This window comes from Salvelinus alpinus, chromosome 7, assembly GCF_045679555.1.
Source record: "Salvelinus alpinus chromosome 7, SLU_Salpinus.1, whole genome shotgun sequence".
Taxonomy (NCBI): Eukaryota; Metazoa; Chordata; class Actinopteri; order Salmoniformes; family Salmonidae; genus Salvelinus; species Salvelinus alpinus.
In genome coordinates, this window is record NC_092092.1 from 7,109,299 (window position 1) to 7,126,978 (window position 17,680).

Consider the following 17,680-nt stretch of genomic DNA (forward strand, 5'->3'; position numbering starts at 1 on the left):
GTCAAGAGACTGGCAACATGTTTCTATACTGAACAAAAATAGAAACAACATGTAAAGTGTTGGTCCCATGTTTCATGAGCTGAAATATAAGATCCCAGAACATTTTCATACGCACAAAAAGCTTATTTCTCTCAAATGTTGTGCACAAATTGTTTTACATCCATGTTGGTGAGCATTTCTCCTTTGTCAAGATAATCCATCCACCTGACAGGTGTGGCATATCAAGAAGCTGATTAAACAGCATGATCATTACACAGGTGTACCTTGTCCTAGGGACAACAAAAGGCCACTAAAATGTGCAGTTTTGTCAAACAACACAATGCCACAGATGTCTCAAGTTGAGGGAATGTGCAATTGGCTTGCTGACTGCAGGAATGTCCACCAGAGCTGTTGCCAGACAATTTAATGTTCATTTCACTACCATAAGCTGCCTCCAATGTCATTGTAGAGAATTTGACAGTACATCCAACTGCCCTCACAACAACAGACCATGTGCAACCACACCAGCCCAGGACCTCCACATCCGTCTTCTTCACCTGCGGGATCGTCTGAGACCAGCCTCCCGGACAGCTGATGAAACTGTGGGTACGCACAACCAAAGAATTCCTGCACAAACTGTCAGAAACCGTCTCAGGGAAGCTCATCTGCATGCTTGTCGTTCTCACCAGGGTCTTGACCTGACTGCTGTTCGGCGTCGTTACCGACTTCAGTGGGCAAATGCTCACCTTCGATGGCCACTGGCACGCTGGAGATGTGTGCTCTTCATGGATGAATCCCGGTTTCAACTGTACCGGGAAGATGTTGTGTGGGTGAGCGGTATACTGATGTCAACGTTGTGAACAGAGTGCTCCACAGTAGTGGTGGGGTTATGGTATGGGCAGGAATAAGGTAAGGACAACGAACACAATTGCATTTCAGTGATGGACATTTTAATGAGATTGTCGTGCCATTCATCACCTCATGTTTCTGCATGATAATGCACGGCCCCATGTCGCAAGGATCAATTCCTGGAAGCTGAAAATGTCCCAGTTCTTCCATGGCCTGCATACGCACCAGACATGTCGCCCATTGAGCATGTTTGGGATGCTCTGGATAGACATGTACGATAGCGTGTTCCAGTTACCTCCAATGTCCAGTAACTTTGCACAGTCATTGAAAAGGAGTTGGACAACATTCCACAGGCCACAATAAACAGCCTGATCAACTCTATGTGAAGGAGATGTCGCGCTGCATGAGGCAAATGATGGTCACACCCGATGCCGACTAGTTTTCTGAATCACGCCCAAACTTTTTTTTTTTTTTTTTTAAGTCATCTGTCACGAACATATGTATATCTGTATTCCCACTCATGTGAAATCCATTGATTAGGGCCTACATAGAGGGCCTACACGATGACAAAGGGCCATACATAGAATTGTGTATGTGGGGTACAGAGATGGGTTGGTCATTCAAAACTCATGTTAACACTATATTGAACATTATTATTGTTTTTAATAACCTGCCCAGGGACTGCGGTTGAAAATTAGCCAGCTGGCTAAAACCGTCACTTTTACTGAAACGTTGATTAATGTGCACTGTCCCTGTAAAAATACAATAAACTCAACTCCACGCACAATGAGTCCATGCAACTTATTATGTGATTTGTTAAGCACATTTTTACTCCTGAACTTATTTAGGCTCCTTGCAATAACAAAGAGGTTGAATACTTATTGACTGAAGACATTTCAGCTTTTAATTTGTAAAAATTCTGAAAAACATAATTACACTTTGACATTATGGGGTATTATGTTTAGGTCAGTGACAAAAAAAAAAGTAAAATGAATCCATTTTAAATTCAGGCTGTAACAACAAAATGTGGAAAAAGTCAAGAGGTGTGAATACTTTCTGAAAGCAGGAATACTTTTCCTACACCAGGGTTTCTGTTAGGAAAATTTGGCGTCAGACAAGTGACAGGAAGATTTTTCAATTTATCGGACATTTGAGAAATTTACCGGTCATCCATATGCACTGGGTAAGTAACCCATCAGGCCGTTCACCAACAAAAACCACCACCATCCATAAACAAGGGATATTGGCCAAATGAGCCACATTTACGTGTCCATGCAAACACCCTATAACTAATTACAAAAACACTATTCCAACAACTTTATAGCCTATTGTCGGAGATTTGATCACTAAATGCATCAGGGCACTGCATGCATAGACCTATTTGTATTTATTATGGATCCCCATTAGCTGCCTCCAAGGCAGCAGCTACTCTTACTTGGGTTCGTGCAAATTAAGGCAGTTATACAATTTTATAAACATTACAATACATTCATTACAGAATTCACAACACACTAAGTGTGTGCCCTCAGGCCCATACTTCCTACCGCATACCTACAATGCAAAATCCATGTGTACGTGTGTGTATAGTGTGTATGTTATCATGTGTGTGTGTGTGCATGCGTCTGTGCTACTTCACAGTCCCCGCTGTTCTATAAGGTGTATTTTTACCTGCTTTTTAAATCTGATTCTACTGCTTGCATCAGTTACCTGATGTGGAATAGAGTTCCATGTAGTCATGGCTCTATGTAGTACTGTACGCCTCCCATAGTCTGTTCTGGACTTGGGGACTGTGAAGAGACCTCGTGGCATGTCTTGTGGGGTATGCATGGGTGTCCGAGCTGTGTGCTAGTATTTAAAAAAAAAAACAACTCGGTACCTTCAGCTTGTCAACACCTCTTACAAAAACAAGTAATGAGGAAGTCAATCTCTTTTCCACTTTGAGCCATGAGAGAATCACATGCATGTCATTAATGTTCGCTCTCTGTGTACTTTTAAGGGCCAGCCGAGCTGCCCTGTTCTGAGCCAACTTTCCCTCTTTGTGGCACCTGACCACACGACTGAACAGTAGTCCAGGTGCGACAAAACCAGGGGCTGTAGGACCTGCCTTGTTGATAGTGTTGTTAAGGCAGAGCAACGCTTTATTATGGACAGACTTCTCCCTATGTTAGCTACTGTTGTATCAATATGTTTTGACCATGACAGTTTACAATCCAGGGTTACTCCAAGCAGTTTAGTCACCTCAACTTGCTCAATTTGCACATTAGTCACTACAAGATGCAGTTGAGGTTTAGTGAATGATTTGTACCAAATACAATGCTTTTAGTTTTGGAAATATTTAGGACTAACTTATTCCTTGCTACCCATTCCGAAACTAACAGCAGCTCTTTGTTAAGTGTTGCAGTCATTTCAGTTGCTGTAGTAGCTGACATGTATAGTGTTGAGTCATCCGCATACATAGACACACTGGCCTTACTCAAAGCCAGAGGCATGTTGTTAGTAAAAACTGAGAAAAGCAAGGGGCCTAAACAGCTACCCTGGGGAATTCCTGCTTTGACCTGGATTATGTTTGAGAGGTTTCCATTAAAATAACACCCTCTGTGTTCTGTTAGACAAGTAACTCTTTATCCACATTATAGCAGGGGGTGTAAAGCCAAAACACATACGTTTTTCCAGCAGCAGACTATGATCGATAATGTCAAAAGCTGCACTGAAGTCTAACAAGACAGCCCCCACAATCTTTGTATAGTCAATTTCTCTCAACCAATCATCAGTCCTTTGAGTAAGTGACGTGCTAATTTTTTCCAGAAGTTTACTAAGGGTTGGTAAAAGGCTGATTGGTCGGCCATTTGAGCCAGTAAAGGGGGCGTTACTATTCTTGGGTAGCGGACTTTGGCTTCCTTCCAGGCCTGAGCGCACACACTTTCTAGTGTGAAGATGTAGCAAATAGGAGTGGCAATATTGTCTGCTATGATCCTCTGTAATTTTACATCAAGATTGTCAGACCCCGGTGGCTTATTGTTGATAGACAGCAATATTTTTTTCATCTTTTCCACACTGACTTCAAGGAATTCAAAAGTACAATTCTTGTCTTCCATCATTTGGTCAGATATACTTGGATGTGTAGTGTCAGCGTCTGTTGTTGGCATGTCATCCCTAAGTTTGCTTATCTTGCCAATGAAAAATACATTAAAATTAGCTGGCAATATCAGTGGGCTTTGTGATAAATGAGCCGTCTGATTCAATGAATGATGGCGCCGAGTTGGCTTTTATCCCCAGTATTTAATTTAAGGAGCTCCAAAGCTTTTTACTATCAGTCTTTATATCATTTATTGTTGTTTCATAGTATAGTTTATTTAGCTTAGTCACATGATTTCTTAATATGCAGTACGTTTGCCAGTTGGGCTACCAGACTTATTTGCCATACTTTGCCCCATCCCTCTCAACCATATATTTTTTTTAATTCCTTCATCAATCCAAGGGGATTGAACAGTTTTTACAGTCATTTTCTTAATTGGTGCGTGATTATTAGTAACTGGAATAAGCAATTTCATAAATTTATCAAGTGCAGCGTCTGATTGCTCCTCATTACACACCACAGACCAGCAAATATTCTTTACATCATCAACATATGAATCACTACAAAACATATTGTATGACCTCTTATACACTATATTAGGCCCAGCCTTCGGGAACTTTGATTTTCCTAGATATGGCTATTATATTGTGATCACTATATCCTATGGATTTGGATACTGCTTTAAAGCAAATGTCTGCAGTAAAGATGTGATCACTACATGTTGATGATTTCACTCCTGTGCTGTTTGTAAATACCCTGGTAGGTTGGCTGACCACCTGAACCAGGTTGCAGGCACTGGTTACAGTTTGAAGTTTTTTCTTGAGTGGGCAGCTTGATGAGAGCCAGTCAATATTTGACATAGGCCTCCAATGTATTATATTAATATAAAAAATATATACAGTACAAGACAAATTTGGACACACCTACTCATTCAAGGGTTTTTCTTTATTTTACTACTTTCTACATTGTAGAATAATAGAAGACATCAAAACTATGAAATAACACACAGAATCAGGTAGTAATATTTGTTTTATATTTAAGATTCTTCAAAGTAGTCACCCTTTGCCTTGACAGCTTTTCACACTTGGCATTCTCTCAACCAGCTTCTTGAGGTAGTCACCTGGAATTCATTTCAATTAACAGGTGTGCCTTGTTAAAAGTTCATATGTGGAATTCCTTTACTTAACGCATTTGAGCAAATCAGTTGTGTTGTGACAAGGTAGGGGTGGTATACAGAAGATAGCCAGCCGTATTTGGTAAAAGACCAAGTCCATATTATAGCAAAACAGCTCAAATAAGCAAAAAGAAGCGACAGTCTATCATTACTTTAAGACATGAAGGTCAGTCAATGCGGAAAATGTAAATGTAACAGTATAACTTTAGTACGTCCCCTCGCCCCGACACGGGCGCGAACCAGGGACTCTCTGCACACATCAACAACTGACACCCACGAAGCGTCGTTACCCATCGCTCCACAAAAGCCGCGGCCCTTGCAGAGCAAGGGGAAACCCTACTTAAGTCTCAGAGCAAGTGACGTAACTGATTGAAATGCTAGTAGCGCGTACCCGCTAACTAGCTAGCCATTTCACATCCGTTACACTCACCCCCCTTTCAACCTCCTCCTTTTCCGCAGCAACCAGTGATCCGGGTCAACAGCATCAATTTAACAGTATAACTTTAAACCGTCCCCTCGCCCCGACACGGGCGCGAACCAGGGACCCTCTGCACACATCAACAACGGTCGCCCACGAAGCATCGTTACCCATCGCGCCACAAAGGCCGCGGCCCTTGCAGAGCAAGGGGAAACCCTACTTAAGTCTCAGAGCAAGTGACGTAACTGATTGAAATGCTAGTAGCGCGTACCCGCTAACTAGCTAGCCATTTCACATCCGTTACATAAAGAACTTTTAAAGTTTCAAGTGCAAAAAAAACATCAAGCACTATGATGAAACTGGCTCTCATGAGGACCGCCACAGGAAAGGAAGACCCAGAGTTACCTCTGCTGCAGATTTCTGAGTTACCAGCCTCAGAAATTGCAGCCCAAATAAATGCTTCACAGAGTTCAAGTAACAGATACATCTGGGGGGGGGGAGGGGGGAACGCACCTTGGGAGTGTTTAGGCAAGAGGCCTGCGGGAATACATAACCCGTAGTATTGAATCTGTCTATGCACACTAGGTAAGACCTGGGCGGATCACCCTGTATTTTGGTTAGCGCGCCAGTTGGTGCTAAAGGTTAGGTGGGAAGGCAGGTAAGGTAGGAGGGGGGGACTAACTTTTACTTATTTTGCTTTGGTTCCATCCAGCCCCCTTTCCCCACATTACTGTGTTAAGAATAATATATTCCCTGTAAACTGTTTTTCTCTGCCTCTTGTTGTCCTTCCCCACACCGATCATACTTTTTTTTCACTCCTCGGGGAGTTGAGCTGTAGCAGGGTGTTGCGTTCCCTCCTCCAAGAGGGGTACGTAACAGATAAGAGACTTGCATGGGCCAAGAAATGTGTACAATGGACATTAGATCGGTGGAAATCTGTCCTTTGGTCTGTTGAGACCAAATTTGAGATTTTTGGTTCCAACCGCCGTGTCTTTGAGACGCAGAGTAGGTGAACGGATGATATCTGCATGTGTGGCTCCCACTGTGAATTATTGAGGAGGTGTGATAGTGTTACCAGCATAGTACCCCCAAACCGTCTGCTTTATTTAGAATTCAAGGCACACTTAACCAGCATGGATACCACAGCATTTTGCAGCGATACGCCATCCCATCTGGTTTGGGCTTACAGGTTGACTACACTGCAAAATAAATTCAGGAATCTGTTATTCAATTATTGCGCCGCCAACGACGTCTGCGTTGCCAAGGGCTAAAATAGAAGTCAGTACTATTTCTGACGCAGATTGCGCTGCGAGTCCTGCCTCTGCCATCTCCTCATTGGTTTATAGAAGCAGGTACCCACGTGCCATCTCCTCATTGGTTATATCCACGTGGGTGACTGAAAGATGAAGGAATACCTAGGATAGGATAAAGTAATCCTCCTAACCCCCCCCTCCCCCTTAAATGAGTTAGATGCACTATTGTAAAGTGGTTGTTCCACTGGATATCATAAGGTGAATGCACCAATTTGTAAGTCGCTCTGGATAAGAGCGTCTGCTAAATGACTTAAATGTAAATGTAATGAACAAAGTCAGTGGCGGTAATGCACTTAATTTATGAAAGTTGCCAATCGCAATATAAAGTCAAGAGAAGAAAAGGCCTGGAAGGAGGAGATGACTAGAAATAATTTGGTTGACCGTTTTGTGTGTGGATTAATTGGCGGCGTAGAGGACCTTCTGCATTTCAAGTAAAATAACTCTGTTTATATCCCAGGACAAATTAGCTAGCAACAGCAAGCTAGCTAAGAAGGACAAATTAGCTAGCAAGTGCAAGCTACCTAAATTGCCATAAATGTGCAATGCTTTTTGACCTGTCCCCAAATTAATATAATTGGTTCCGATTTTGTTTTGATATTTTAACCTGCATGTCGTGATCGCGTTTGGTGGTGGGAGACAAAATACATTTATGCACAATGGCGCACGCGCACAGCCGGTTTGGGTTCCGTGTTAGAGGGACTATCATTTGTTTTTCAACAGGACAATGACCCAACACACCTCCAGGCTGTAAAGGGGCTACTTGACCAAGAAGGAGAGTGATGGAGTGCTGCATCAGATGACCTGGCCTTCACAATCACCTGACCTCAACCAAATTGAGATGGTTTGGGATGAGTTGGATCACAGAGTGAAGGAAAAGCAGCCAACAAGTGCACTCCTTCAAGACTGTTGAAAAAGCATTTCCAGTGACGCTGGTTTAGAGAATGTATAACTCTCAAGGCAAAGTGTAGCTACTTTGAAAAATCTCAAATATGAAATATTTTGATTAACACTGTTACTACATAGTTGATGTCTTCACTATTATTTTACAATGTAGAAAATAGTAAAAATAAAAACCCTTGCTTTGAGTAGGTGTCCAAACTTCTGACTGGTACTGTATATATAAAAGCTTAGGCCTACCCCAGACAGGGAGAGCGCTATGCCACGACGCCAACATTAATTTCTTTAATCAGATAGGCTGTGTCTGCATAAGTGTTCACCTACTTAACCAAGTCTTGATTACTTATTAAGCGTTCACCCCCTTTGCTGTGACACCAGAGCTTATTTAGGGTGCAACCAATTGCCTTCAGAAGTCAAATAATTAGTTGAATGGAGTCCACCTGTGTGCAATTAGTGTCACATGATCTCATTAAAAACACCTGTTTGTTAGAGAAGCACCAATCAGGGTCGGGTTCAAAAAAAATATATATATATCCCAAACTTTGAACATCCCCCGGCACACCGTTAAATCCTCTATTTAAAAAAATTGAAAGAATATGGCACAACCGCGACTCTGCCTAGAGAAGGCCCTGCACCAAAACTCAGTGACCGGGTAAGGAGGGCATTAGTCAGAGAAACAACCAAGAGGCCAATGGTAACTCTGAAGGAGCTGGAGAGATCCACAGCTGAGATGTGAAAAACTGTACATGGGACAACTATTACCTGGGCTTTTTGGAAGAGTGGTGAGAATAAAGCCATTGCTGTAAAAAAAAATATTTTTGACAAAATACATGTGGGAGACAGCAAACGTGGAAAAAAGTTCTCTGGTCAAAGCCAAGACTGCTTATCGCCCTGAAAACACCATCCCCATGGTGAAGCGTGGTGGCAGAATCATGTTATGGGGATGCTTTTCATCAGCAGGGACTGGGAAACTGATCAGGTTTGAGGGCAAGATGGAGTCAAATCCAGGGTAATTCTAGAGGAAAACCTGTTTCAGTCTGCAAGAGGCCTGCGACTGGGGCGGAGGTTCACCATCCAGCAAGAGACCTGCGACTGGGGCGGAGGTTCACCTTCTAGCAGGACAATGACCCTAAACACACAGCCAAAGCTACACTGGAGTATTTTAAAAACTACAACCTGAATGTCTTTGAATATCTCAGTCAATTCCCAAACCTCAATCCAATTGAGAATCTGACAAATTGCTGTTCACCAACAGTGCCCATCCAACTAGACCGAGCTTGAGCAATTTTGTTAAGAATGGACCAAATATTGCAGTATCCAGATGTGCAAAGCTGATAGACTTACCGCTGTAATTGCTGCCAAAGGTGCTTCTACCAAGTATTGGGCACTAATGCAACCAACACTTTTTTTTAAATTCACTTGTGTCAAAAATAGTTGCACCTCCAAGGTTTTAAGTATATATTGTGTTAAAACCTGGAATTGAAACGGATTTAATTGGTATTTTTATCATTTAATTTACACAACAAAATGTGGAAAAGTCCAAGTGAGGTGAATACTTACTTGTGTAAGTTTACAGGAAGCTAATTCATTAATTTTCAATTAGAATATTTTTTATAAAGATGAGCATTATATTGTTAGATTATAGGAGTAAATCCAGTAGGCCTAAAACATTCTTCCTCAAGTTCACCTGTCAGTTGGCGGGCCGGTGCGCATTGCCTTTGTATCACAGGCCTGCAGTATAATAGGCTAATAGCCACACCAAACCTTCAAACGCTTCTTACTTTTGATATTATCCTAATAAAATTAAGTCAAGCTATTGTTTATAGGGAAATGAGTAGGATATTATACTGTGTCAAACATAACATTACAGTTGGAACTTAATTTGGCCACAGAAAATGCATCAACAGAATGAAACAGAAGACTTGTGAATTGTTTTAAATCTGAACAGGCTATATTGCAGCAATTACCTTGAAAGGCTAGTGACCCCCGTATCCAATATGTTAATGAAAATGGACCTACAGAAAGCTGAGAATATCCTCTCCCCATCTGTGACAACACAATAGTGTTTTTCCCCCCCCCAGCAATTGGATTTTAAAATGTTATAAAATCAGAACACTTTTCTTCCTCCGGGATAATTTTTTTCCCCTGTGAAAAGAGAAAGCGAGTGGCTGCTCAACACAGCAACAGGCACCACCGAAACAGGTACAGGGGCATGCAGGCAGACACTTCTATTACATGAGGATACTTTACTGTTTGACCAAATCATGGTTTGAGCCTCCGACAAAAAAAAGAAGACATTTTTAGTGCGGTGAATGAATGTGCAGCCCACACCGACACGACACATTTTTATTTGACTTGCACAGCCAAGTCAAAGGGTCGCAAATTGCGACTAAAATGGTCACAGTCTGGAGCCCTGCCTTGTAGGCTTTTCACTCTAGGCATAAGCTAACTTTTATTTTAATACTTTTGTTATACTTCAAATTAAAAAAGGCCTCCATCTTCACGATCAACAGTAGCCTAGGCCAAGGCTCCTCTCTCGCGTTCTCCCTCTCCTCAGCAGCTGGACACCCCTGGACAATTTGGCCGGGTACAATTTTATTGTTCAGCTTTTCATTTATTTAAAAAAAATCGGCCCAAAGCCGGCGATTACCGGCTAACGGAAACCCAGTCCTACATAACACATGTAATATTCCGCTTGGTCTCTAGGCTGAATGATGTGACATAGTTAGTCCTATTTACATGAGGAAAGGAAGTAAAGAAGTAGTCCTACTCACCGAGACGGCCATCTTTCCCAGGATATCTTCAGGGATGGTCATGCCTTTTTCTATCACCTGCTTATAGAACTTATCCAGAGAGGTGTCCATCAGCTCCATACAGATCCACACATCACCCTGGCAACGCAGGTACAACATGAGAAGGTCAGATTGGGGTGAGAGTTTAAGGGTTAAGGAGGTGGGGGGAGATACTGGGATGGAGAGAGGGGTAGTGGGAACGGAAAAAGGGGGCTATGGAGAGAGCGCTAGAGGGAAGGATTGGAAAAACAGAACCACATTCCAGACACACAGATTGGCTAACAGGAAGGAGCTTTTTCCAATGTGCTCCGCTGCAGATGGATATCCTGTGGAACGCTCTCTTCTCTTCAAGTGGTAGGTAACTACATCCGGCAATATCGGGAATTCTTTATTTGTTTATCTTGACTACAACATACACCGCTCTATCATCTGACATCTCTACATGAGGAAAAAGGGGTCATGGTACCTGTCTGTCTGGATGGCAGCCCAGTCCTACAGTACAATGTTGTGTGTAAATCAGAAAGTCTTATGTTCTACATGATCAAAAGTATGTGGACACCCGCTAGCTGAACATTTCATTCCAAAATCATGGGCATTAATATGGAGTTGGTCCCCACTTTGCTGCTATGACAGCCTCCACTCTTCTGGGAAGGCTTTCCACTAGATGTTGGAACATTGCTGCGGGTACTTGCTCCCATTTAGCCACAAGAGCAATATTGAGGTCGGGCACTGGTGTTGGGCGATTAGGCCTGGCTTGCAGTCGGCGTTCCAATTCATCCCAAAGATGTTCGATGGGGTTGAGGTCAGGGCTCTGTGCAGGCCAGTCAAGTTCTTACACACCGATCTCGACAACCCATTTCAGTATGGACCTCACTTTGTGCATGGGGCCATTGTCATGCTGAAACAGGAAAGGGCCTTCCCCAAACTGTTGCCACAAAGTTGGAAGAACAGAATCGTCTAGAATGTCATTGTATGCTGTAGTGTTAAGCTTTCCCTTCACTGGAACTAAGGGGCCCAAACCATGAAAAACAGTCCCAGACCATTATTCCTCCTCCACCAAACTTTACATATGCATTGGGACAGATAGCATTCTTCTGGCATCCACCAAACCCAGATTCGTCTGTTGGACTGCCAGATAGTGAAGCGTGATTCATCACACCAGAGAACGTATTTCCACTGCTCCAGAGTCCAATGGCGGCGAGCTTTACGCCACTACAGCCAATGTTTGGTATCGCACGTGGTGATCTTAGGTTTGTGTGCGGCTGCTCTGCCATGGAAACCCATTTCATGAAGCTCTCGACGAACAGTTCTTGTGCGGGTGTTGCTTCCAGAGGTAGTTTGGAACTCGGTAGTGAGTGTTGCAAGCGACCCCGTTCTGTGAGCTTGTGTGGCCTACCACTTTGCATTCGAGACGTTGTTGCTCCTAGACGTTTCCACTTCACAATAACAGAACTTACAGTTGACTGGGGCAGCTGTAGCAGGGCAGAAATATGACGAACTGACTTGTTTTAAAGGTGGCATCCTATGACGGTGCCACGTTGAAAGTCAATGAGCTCTTCAGTACAGGCTGTTCTACTTCCAATGTTTGTCTATGGAGATCGCATTGCTAATGTGCTCGATTGTATACACCGGTCAGCAACAGGTATGGCTGAAATAGCAGAATCCACTCATTTGAATGGGTGTCCACATATTTTTTATATAGTGTAGAAATGAAGAGGACTAAGTTACTTGCTAAATAACTGTCTCTCTGAATATACAGATACAGGCAAATATATAGGCACCCGTGCATGACTCACAATTACTTCTAAAATAAGTTGAAATTTTACAGTGTTCACATTTTGTTTGATATACAACTGATCAAAAGTGCAAAACCTTAATTTCAGTTAAGTCAAAAAATGGCCTGGACTAAACTATTCAAAATTCAAATTAAATTTGGTGGAAGGCGAGTGATTCTTGGAAAGTATATTTTATCCTATTCTTTGTAAGTTGCAGGTGCCTACTGGGTAAAAAAAATAACCAACTAGTTTTGAAAAATATAAAAACTGTTGCACTCTACTGTAAAGTGTAAGGGTACCAATATGTTTGACAGCGTCGTTACAAGGCCCTGTCCTCCGACATCTCTGGAATGACACTGTAGGAAGCCTGTGTTAAACATAGTAATGAACAAGACCAGCAGTAGAGGAAACCAAAGAAGAGGAGCTGTGGTGACTAACAACTAATGGGGATCCAAATACACAAACAATACGCTACACCTAAAGATTGTCTATTGTAAAAGAGACTTAAAGACTACAAGACTTAAGTATTATTATTTAATTGTCTTTTTTTATTTTTTATAAAGAAGCTGGCTACCTCTCTGAAGAGTGCGCCGTAGAAGGTGACTGTGTAGAAGCAGTCGACTGTCCTCATAGAGATGTCCAGGTCCATCAGCAGTCTCTTCTGTTCCTGGGTGTTCACTGTGGCACGGATCCTCTAGGGTGGGAGCGAAAGGACATCAAATCCATCCAGCCAACCTATTTATTACATCAACAGCTGTCACCATGGCCGTTTACACAGGCAGCACAATTCTGATCTCTTGCCCAATTCTTGGCGTAAGAGTTGATCTGATTGGTCAAAAGACCAAATAGTGGGGAAAAAGACCAGAATTGGCCTGCCTGTGTAAATAAAGCCAAAGTGCTTAGCTATAGTAACCTGACTAAGGCCGCGTTTACACATGCAGCCTAATTCTGATATTTTTCCACTAATTGGTCTTTTGACCTATCATATTAGCACTTTTGCCAATAACTAGGCAAAATATCAGAATTGGGCTGCCTGTGTAAACGTAGCCCTAGATCCCCTTAAAGAGAACACCAGTTACAGCATCAAATCTCGCATACCTTGACTGCCATGATCAGGCCACTGGGCATGTGCCTCATCTTGTCCACCACGCCGTACGCCCCTCTCCCCAGCTCGCCAATCTGCTCCAGGTCATCTGCCTTCACCACAAAGTTCTGCTCAGGACCGGCAGAGAGAGGGGAGAGAGACGTGTCACGCTCGACTGTGACAGATCAAACATGAAAGGGTGACACGTAATAAGGAAGAAAACAAATGTAACAAATTCTCCCTCCCTTGACGTAAATCACTGAACACAAATTGAGCAGGGTAAAAAGATGAGTCACTAGAGTTCCTTGTTTTTTTTACCCAATCCTCATCTGGTGAAAACAAAACAGTAACAGAGAGGGAAAAGCACTAAAGAAAAACTAGGTCTAATCTCCCAACAACAGTGTCATTCTGACCAGGAGGTTATTCCTCTTTGAGAGTGGCTCAGAGCTATGTCTTTGTTTAAGCAACTACTCCAACCAACAGCTTCTCATCAACAGGAAAGCATTGGACATTGTAAGGGGGCTGAGTCGAAAGACACTTTCGAAAATGACCCTTTTTCCCATCTAAACTACTGGTTCCAGTAAAGAATGGGAACTTCTGTCCTTTTCTCACTTCATACAACAACTAAATCAATGGTTTCCCCGACTTTGACTTCAGGCTAAATTATAAGAGGTGAAAAAAGCCAGCATCTTTACCAATGGAAAAGTCCACTTATTTGATAAGTTTAAAATAAGTATTTTTACTGCCCGTCAGGAAGTTAAACACATCCGTCTGCCTACAATCAGAAGTATTCACTCCGAGTCGTAATGTTTGCTAGGGCGTTATGTATACGGCTCACAGACCCTTAAATTGAGCCAAGCTTTCATCTTTCTGTATGCAGACCACAGAGAGGATCTTACTCAACCTAATGCTGCGTTCAGACCGAGGGACGCAAAAACCGTCACACCAGTCGGCATAGTGGGACAAGAAAGAAGGTGACGGTAAAAGCAAGCCAGCCCGACAGCAAAGATTTTTTTATAACTAACCCAAGATCGATTGGAAACGACAGGCTCTGGTCTGAGCATATGAATCATAGTGGGTAGAACAAGCAAGGAGGTGGGCAGAGCCAAGCACGAGCTAGTGAGATCCTATTGGCGCGTCCTAGCATTTATTTGCATATTTCCGTTAGGGAACGCCTACTCTGAAGTGCACGTGTGTATTAACTCAATTTGCCATTGCACTCCTTATAAACAACGCAATTTGTTTTACAACTTTGGCAAAGCGTTAAATATACAAAACACAGTCCACTCTGTTTGATACAATTATTATAGTTTTTAGAAACAGAAAACAGTATGGATACCAAAATGTTTCATCAAATGAGAAGATTTGCAGAATGTTGGCCAAAATCAAACAAATCCATCTTCTCCCACTGCCGTCCACTGGGCATCCTCTCATCACTATATTTGGTAGTGAGTGGAAACGCCAACCGAATGGGTCACATTTACACAGCCAGTGAAATATCTGTCTAATTGTTCCATCTGTCATGAAGGTATGCATTGTTATGGTGATTTCAGTAAACAAACAGTGCAAATCAACATCCGGTAGAAAACAACACTACGGCAGACAGTAAAAGTTGAAATATTTGAACTCTCCGTCAGCCTCAACGGCATTTACAGTCATACTCTCATTGAAAAACATTTGCCGTTTACCTCGTACCGTCTAAACACAGTATACATAAGGTTACAACAACTACACCCAGATGTTAAACCCGAAGTTTGTACTTCAGTTTTAAATAAAGGTTTAGTCGAAGGAACGTGTGGGGACAAAAACGTAGACGAAAGGTAAGAATGTGTTGAGAGTGTAAACTACACTGAACAGTTCAGTGAACATGAAGAAGAAGTGGTAAGTAGTACCTTCTCTCCAATGGTCACACAAGCTTTCGAATCCAAATCTCTTGGGGGTCTGTAAAGTAGTCAAACAGTTGTTAGGATAAAAAAATTAAAAAACGTTATGTACATAAAACTACATGCATGAATTCTTTAAGATTTCAAAATGTTCTGGAGAAAAACCTGCATGTAGATGTTAATGTAAGAAACAGTGTTCGTCTTGAGTTATCATCATCATCATCACATTGAAATTATGCTATTAACAATATTCACTGGCACATTGCCACCCCTCATAGCCTTGTTCCTCTCTCGGTTTCTTCCTAGGTTTTGGCCTTTCTAGGGAGTTTTTCCTAGCCACCGTGCTTCTACACCTGCATTGCTTGCTGTTTGGGGGTTTTAGGCTGGGTTTCTATACAGCACTTTGAGATATCAGCTGATGTAAGAAGGGCTTTATAAATATATTTGATTGCTCCAAAGATATCAGTTTGTGAACCACTTATCGGTGAACACGTCCAAAACGGAGGAAATGGAGCCGTCACTGACATCTTTAGGATCATCATGTTGATTAAGCAGCATCATATCCGTATTAATATGCCTCATAGTAAAACAGGATAACACTTTATATTAAAAAAGGGCAGGTTGCACAATATGTCCATAAATTTAACAATGTAGATTGGTGATATTCCATCTAAAAAAAAAAACAATGTAGATTGGTGATATTCCATCTAAAAAAAAAAACAGTCTTATTTGTATAAGTTTATAAAAATTGAATTACATGTATCATAAGCTCATACCAACCATAGATTGCAGCTTTGACGTCAAGAGCAGGGTACACGGTAGGCATGTTTGGTCTATTGGGGAAAAATTGGACCGCTTGGGGCAGAATGGCTCAGGGAAAATCCCTTCAGCTTCAAGTCTCACTTCGTCCCAAAGAATTACGATAACTACCGACAGTGGAAGACTGGGTTCAACATGAATCTGAGGCCTGTAAAAAAGGGGTTCTGTGCCCACAGTCAATATAGGCTCCAAGTCCACTGACACCACCTGTGTTACAGCACGATAGCGGGCGGCTTAGGTGATGTAGGCGACTCGGGTAAGTAGACACTAGAGTGCCCAAAGAGTTTTGTAATTACACTAGTAACAACGTAATAATAAAATGGTAATAGAATTGTTGCATAGTAGGTAGGGGTGTAACGGTTCACCAAACCAACGGTTTGGAATGTATTGCGGTTTTGGGGGGCACGGTTCGATTTGGTACAGTGGGGGAATAAAATGGCAACAGTTACTGTAGTTTTGGGGGGGGTGATACAACAATATTTTTGGTTATGGAAAATATATTTCACAGCGGTTTAGATGGTAAAATGATTCTCTACACTATACTAGTTTATTTTGTCACAAACTGAAATTAGGCAAACTATTAAGAGTTTTAGCAAACAGGAAATGGCGGAGAGATTTTTGCATAGTGCAACTTTAATTTATGTGCCCAGCAAGATCCTTGCTTGGTTAGCTGTGCTTCTGTAGCGCGCACGTGATTGCAGAGTTTGCCGACCAAAATCACCACTGGATTGATGCAAATAATCATGATATCATTCTGCCAGATATCCATAGTCTACTTTGTAGTTAACATTTAAACGAGAAGTTTTTTGAGAAAACCTATTCTGGCAGATGGAAAGCCTGTCATTAGCATCATGCTGACGTCTACATAGTGGCGGACAAACAGGAAAACAAAGACAGATGCATTCCCACTACCAATGGGTCTTCAGGAAGTTGAAGGAAAATACAAATCACTGACGCATTTTATTAATATCTCTTATCATCTTAGGGAACATGTGTAAAGATGTAAATGTTTAGATGTAAATGTAAAGATGTAAATGTTTAGATGTAAAAGTTTAGATGTAAATGTTTAGATGTAAATGTGAAGATGTAAATGTGAAGATGTAAATGTGAAGATGTAAATATTTAGATGTAAATGTGAAGATGTAAATGTGAAGATGTAAATGTGAAGATGTAAATATTTAGATGTAAATATTTAGATGTAAATGTTTAGATGTAAAGATGTAAATGTTTAGATGTAAAGATGTAAATGTTTAGATGTAAAAGTTTAGATGTAAAGATGTAAATGTTTAGATGTAAAGATGTAAAAGTGTAGATGTAAATGTTTAGATGTAAAGATGTAAATGTTTAGATGTAAAAGTTTAGATGTAAAGATGTAAAAGTGTAGATGTAAATGTTTAGATGTAAAGATGTAAATGTGAAGATGTAAATGTAAATGTTTAGATGTAAATGTTTAGATGTAAAGATGTAAATGTAAAGACGTAAATGTAAAGACGTAAATGTTTAGATGTAAATGTTTAGATGTAAAGATGTAAATGTTTAGATGTAAAGATGTAAATGTTTAGATGTAAAGATGTAAATGTTTAGATGTAAAGATGTAAATGTTTAGATGTAAAGGTAAAGA

The 17,680-nt window shown here is 41.4% G+C and overlaps 1 protein-coding gene across 1 annotated transcript in view; it reads right to left on the reverse strand.

The window, feature by feature from the left end:
- The window catches only part of LOC139580374 (dual specificity mitogen-activated protein kinase kinase 6-like), a 52,956-nt gene that overhangs the window by 20,817 nt on the left and 14,459 nt on the right, over positions 1–17,680 (reverse strand). Inside the window, exons 3-6 of the mRNA XM_071408989.1 lie at positions 15,250–15,298; positions 13,372–13,485; positions 12,848–12,967; positions 10,481–10,597 (exon numbers count right to left, since the gene is read on the reverse strand). Of these exons, the coding sequence (XP_071265090.1) occupies positions 10,481–10,597; positions 12,848–12,967; positions 13,372–13,485; positions 15,250–15,298 (400 nt within the window). The remainder of the gene's footprint in view (positions 1–10,480; positions 10,598–12,847; positions 12,968–13,371; positions 13,486–15,249; positions 15,299–17,680) is intronic.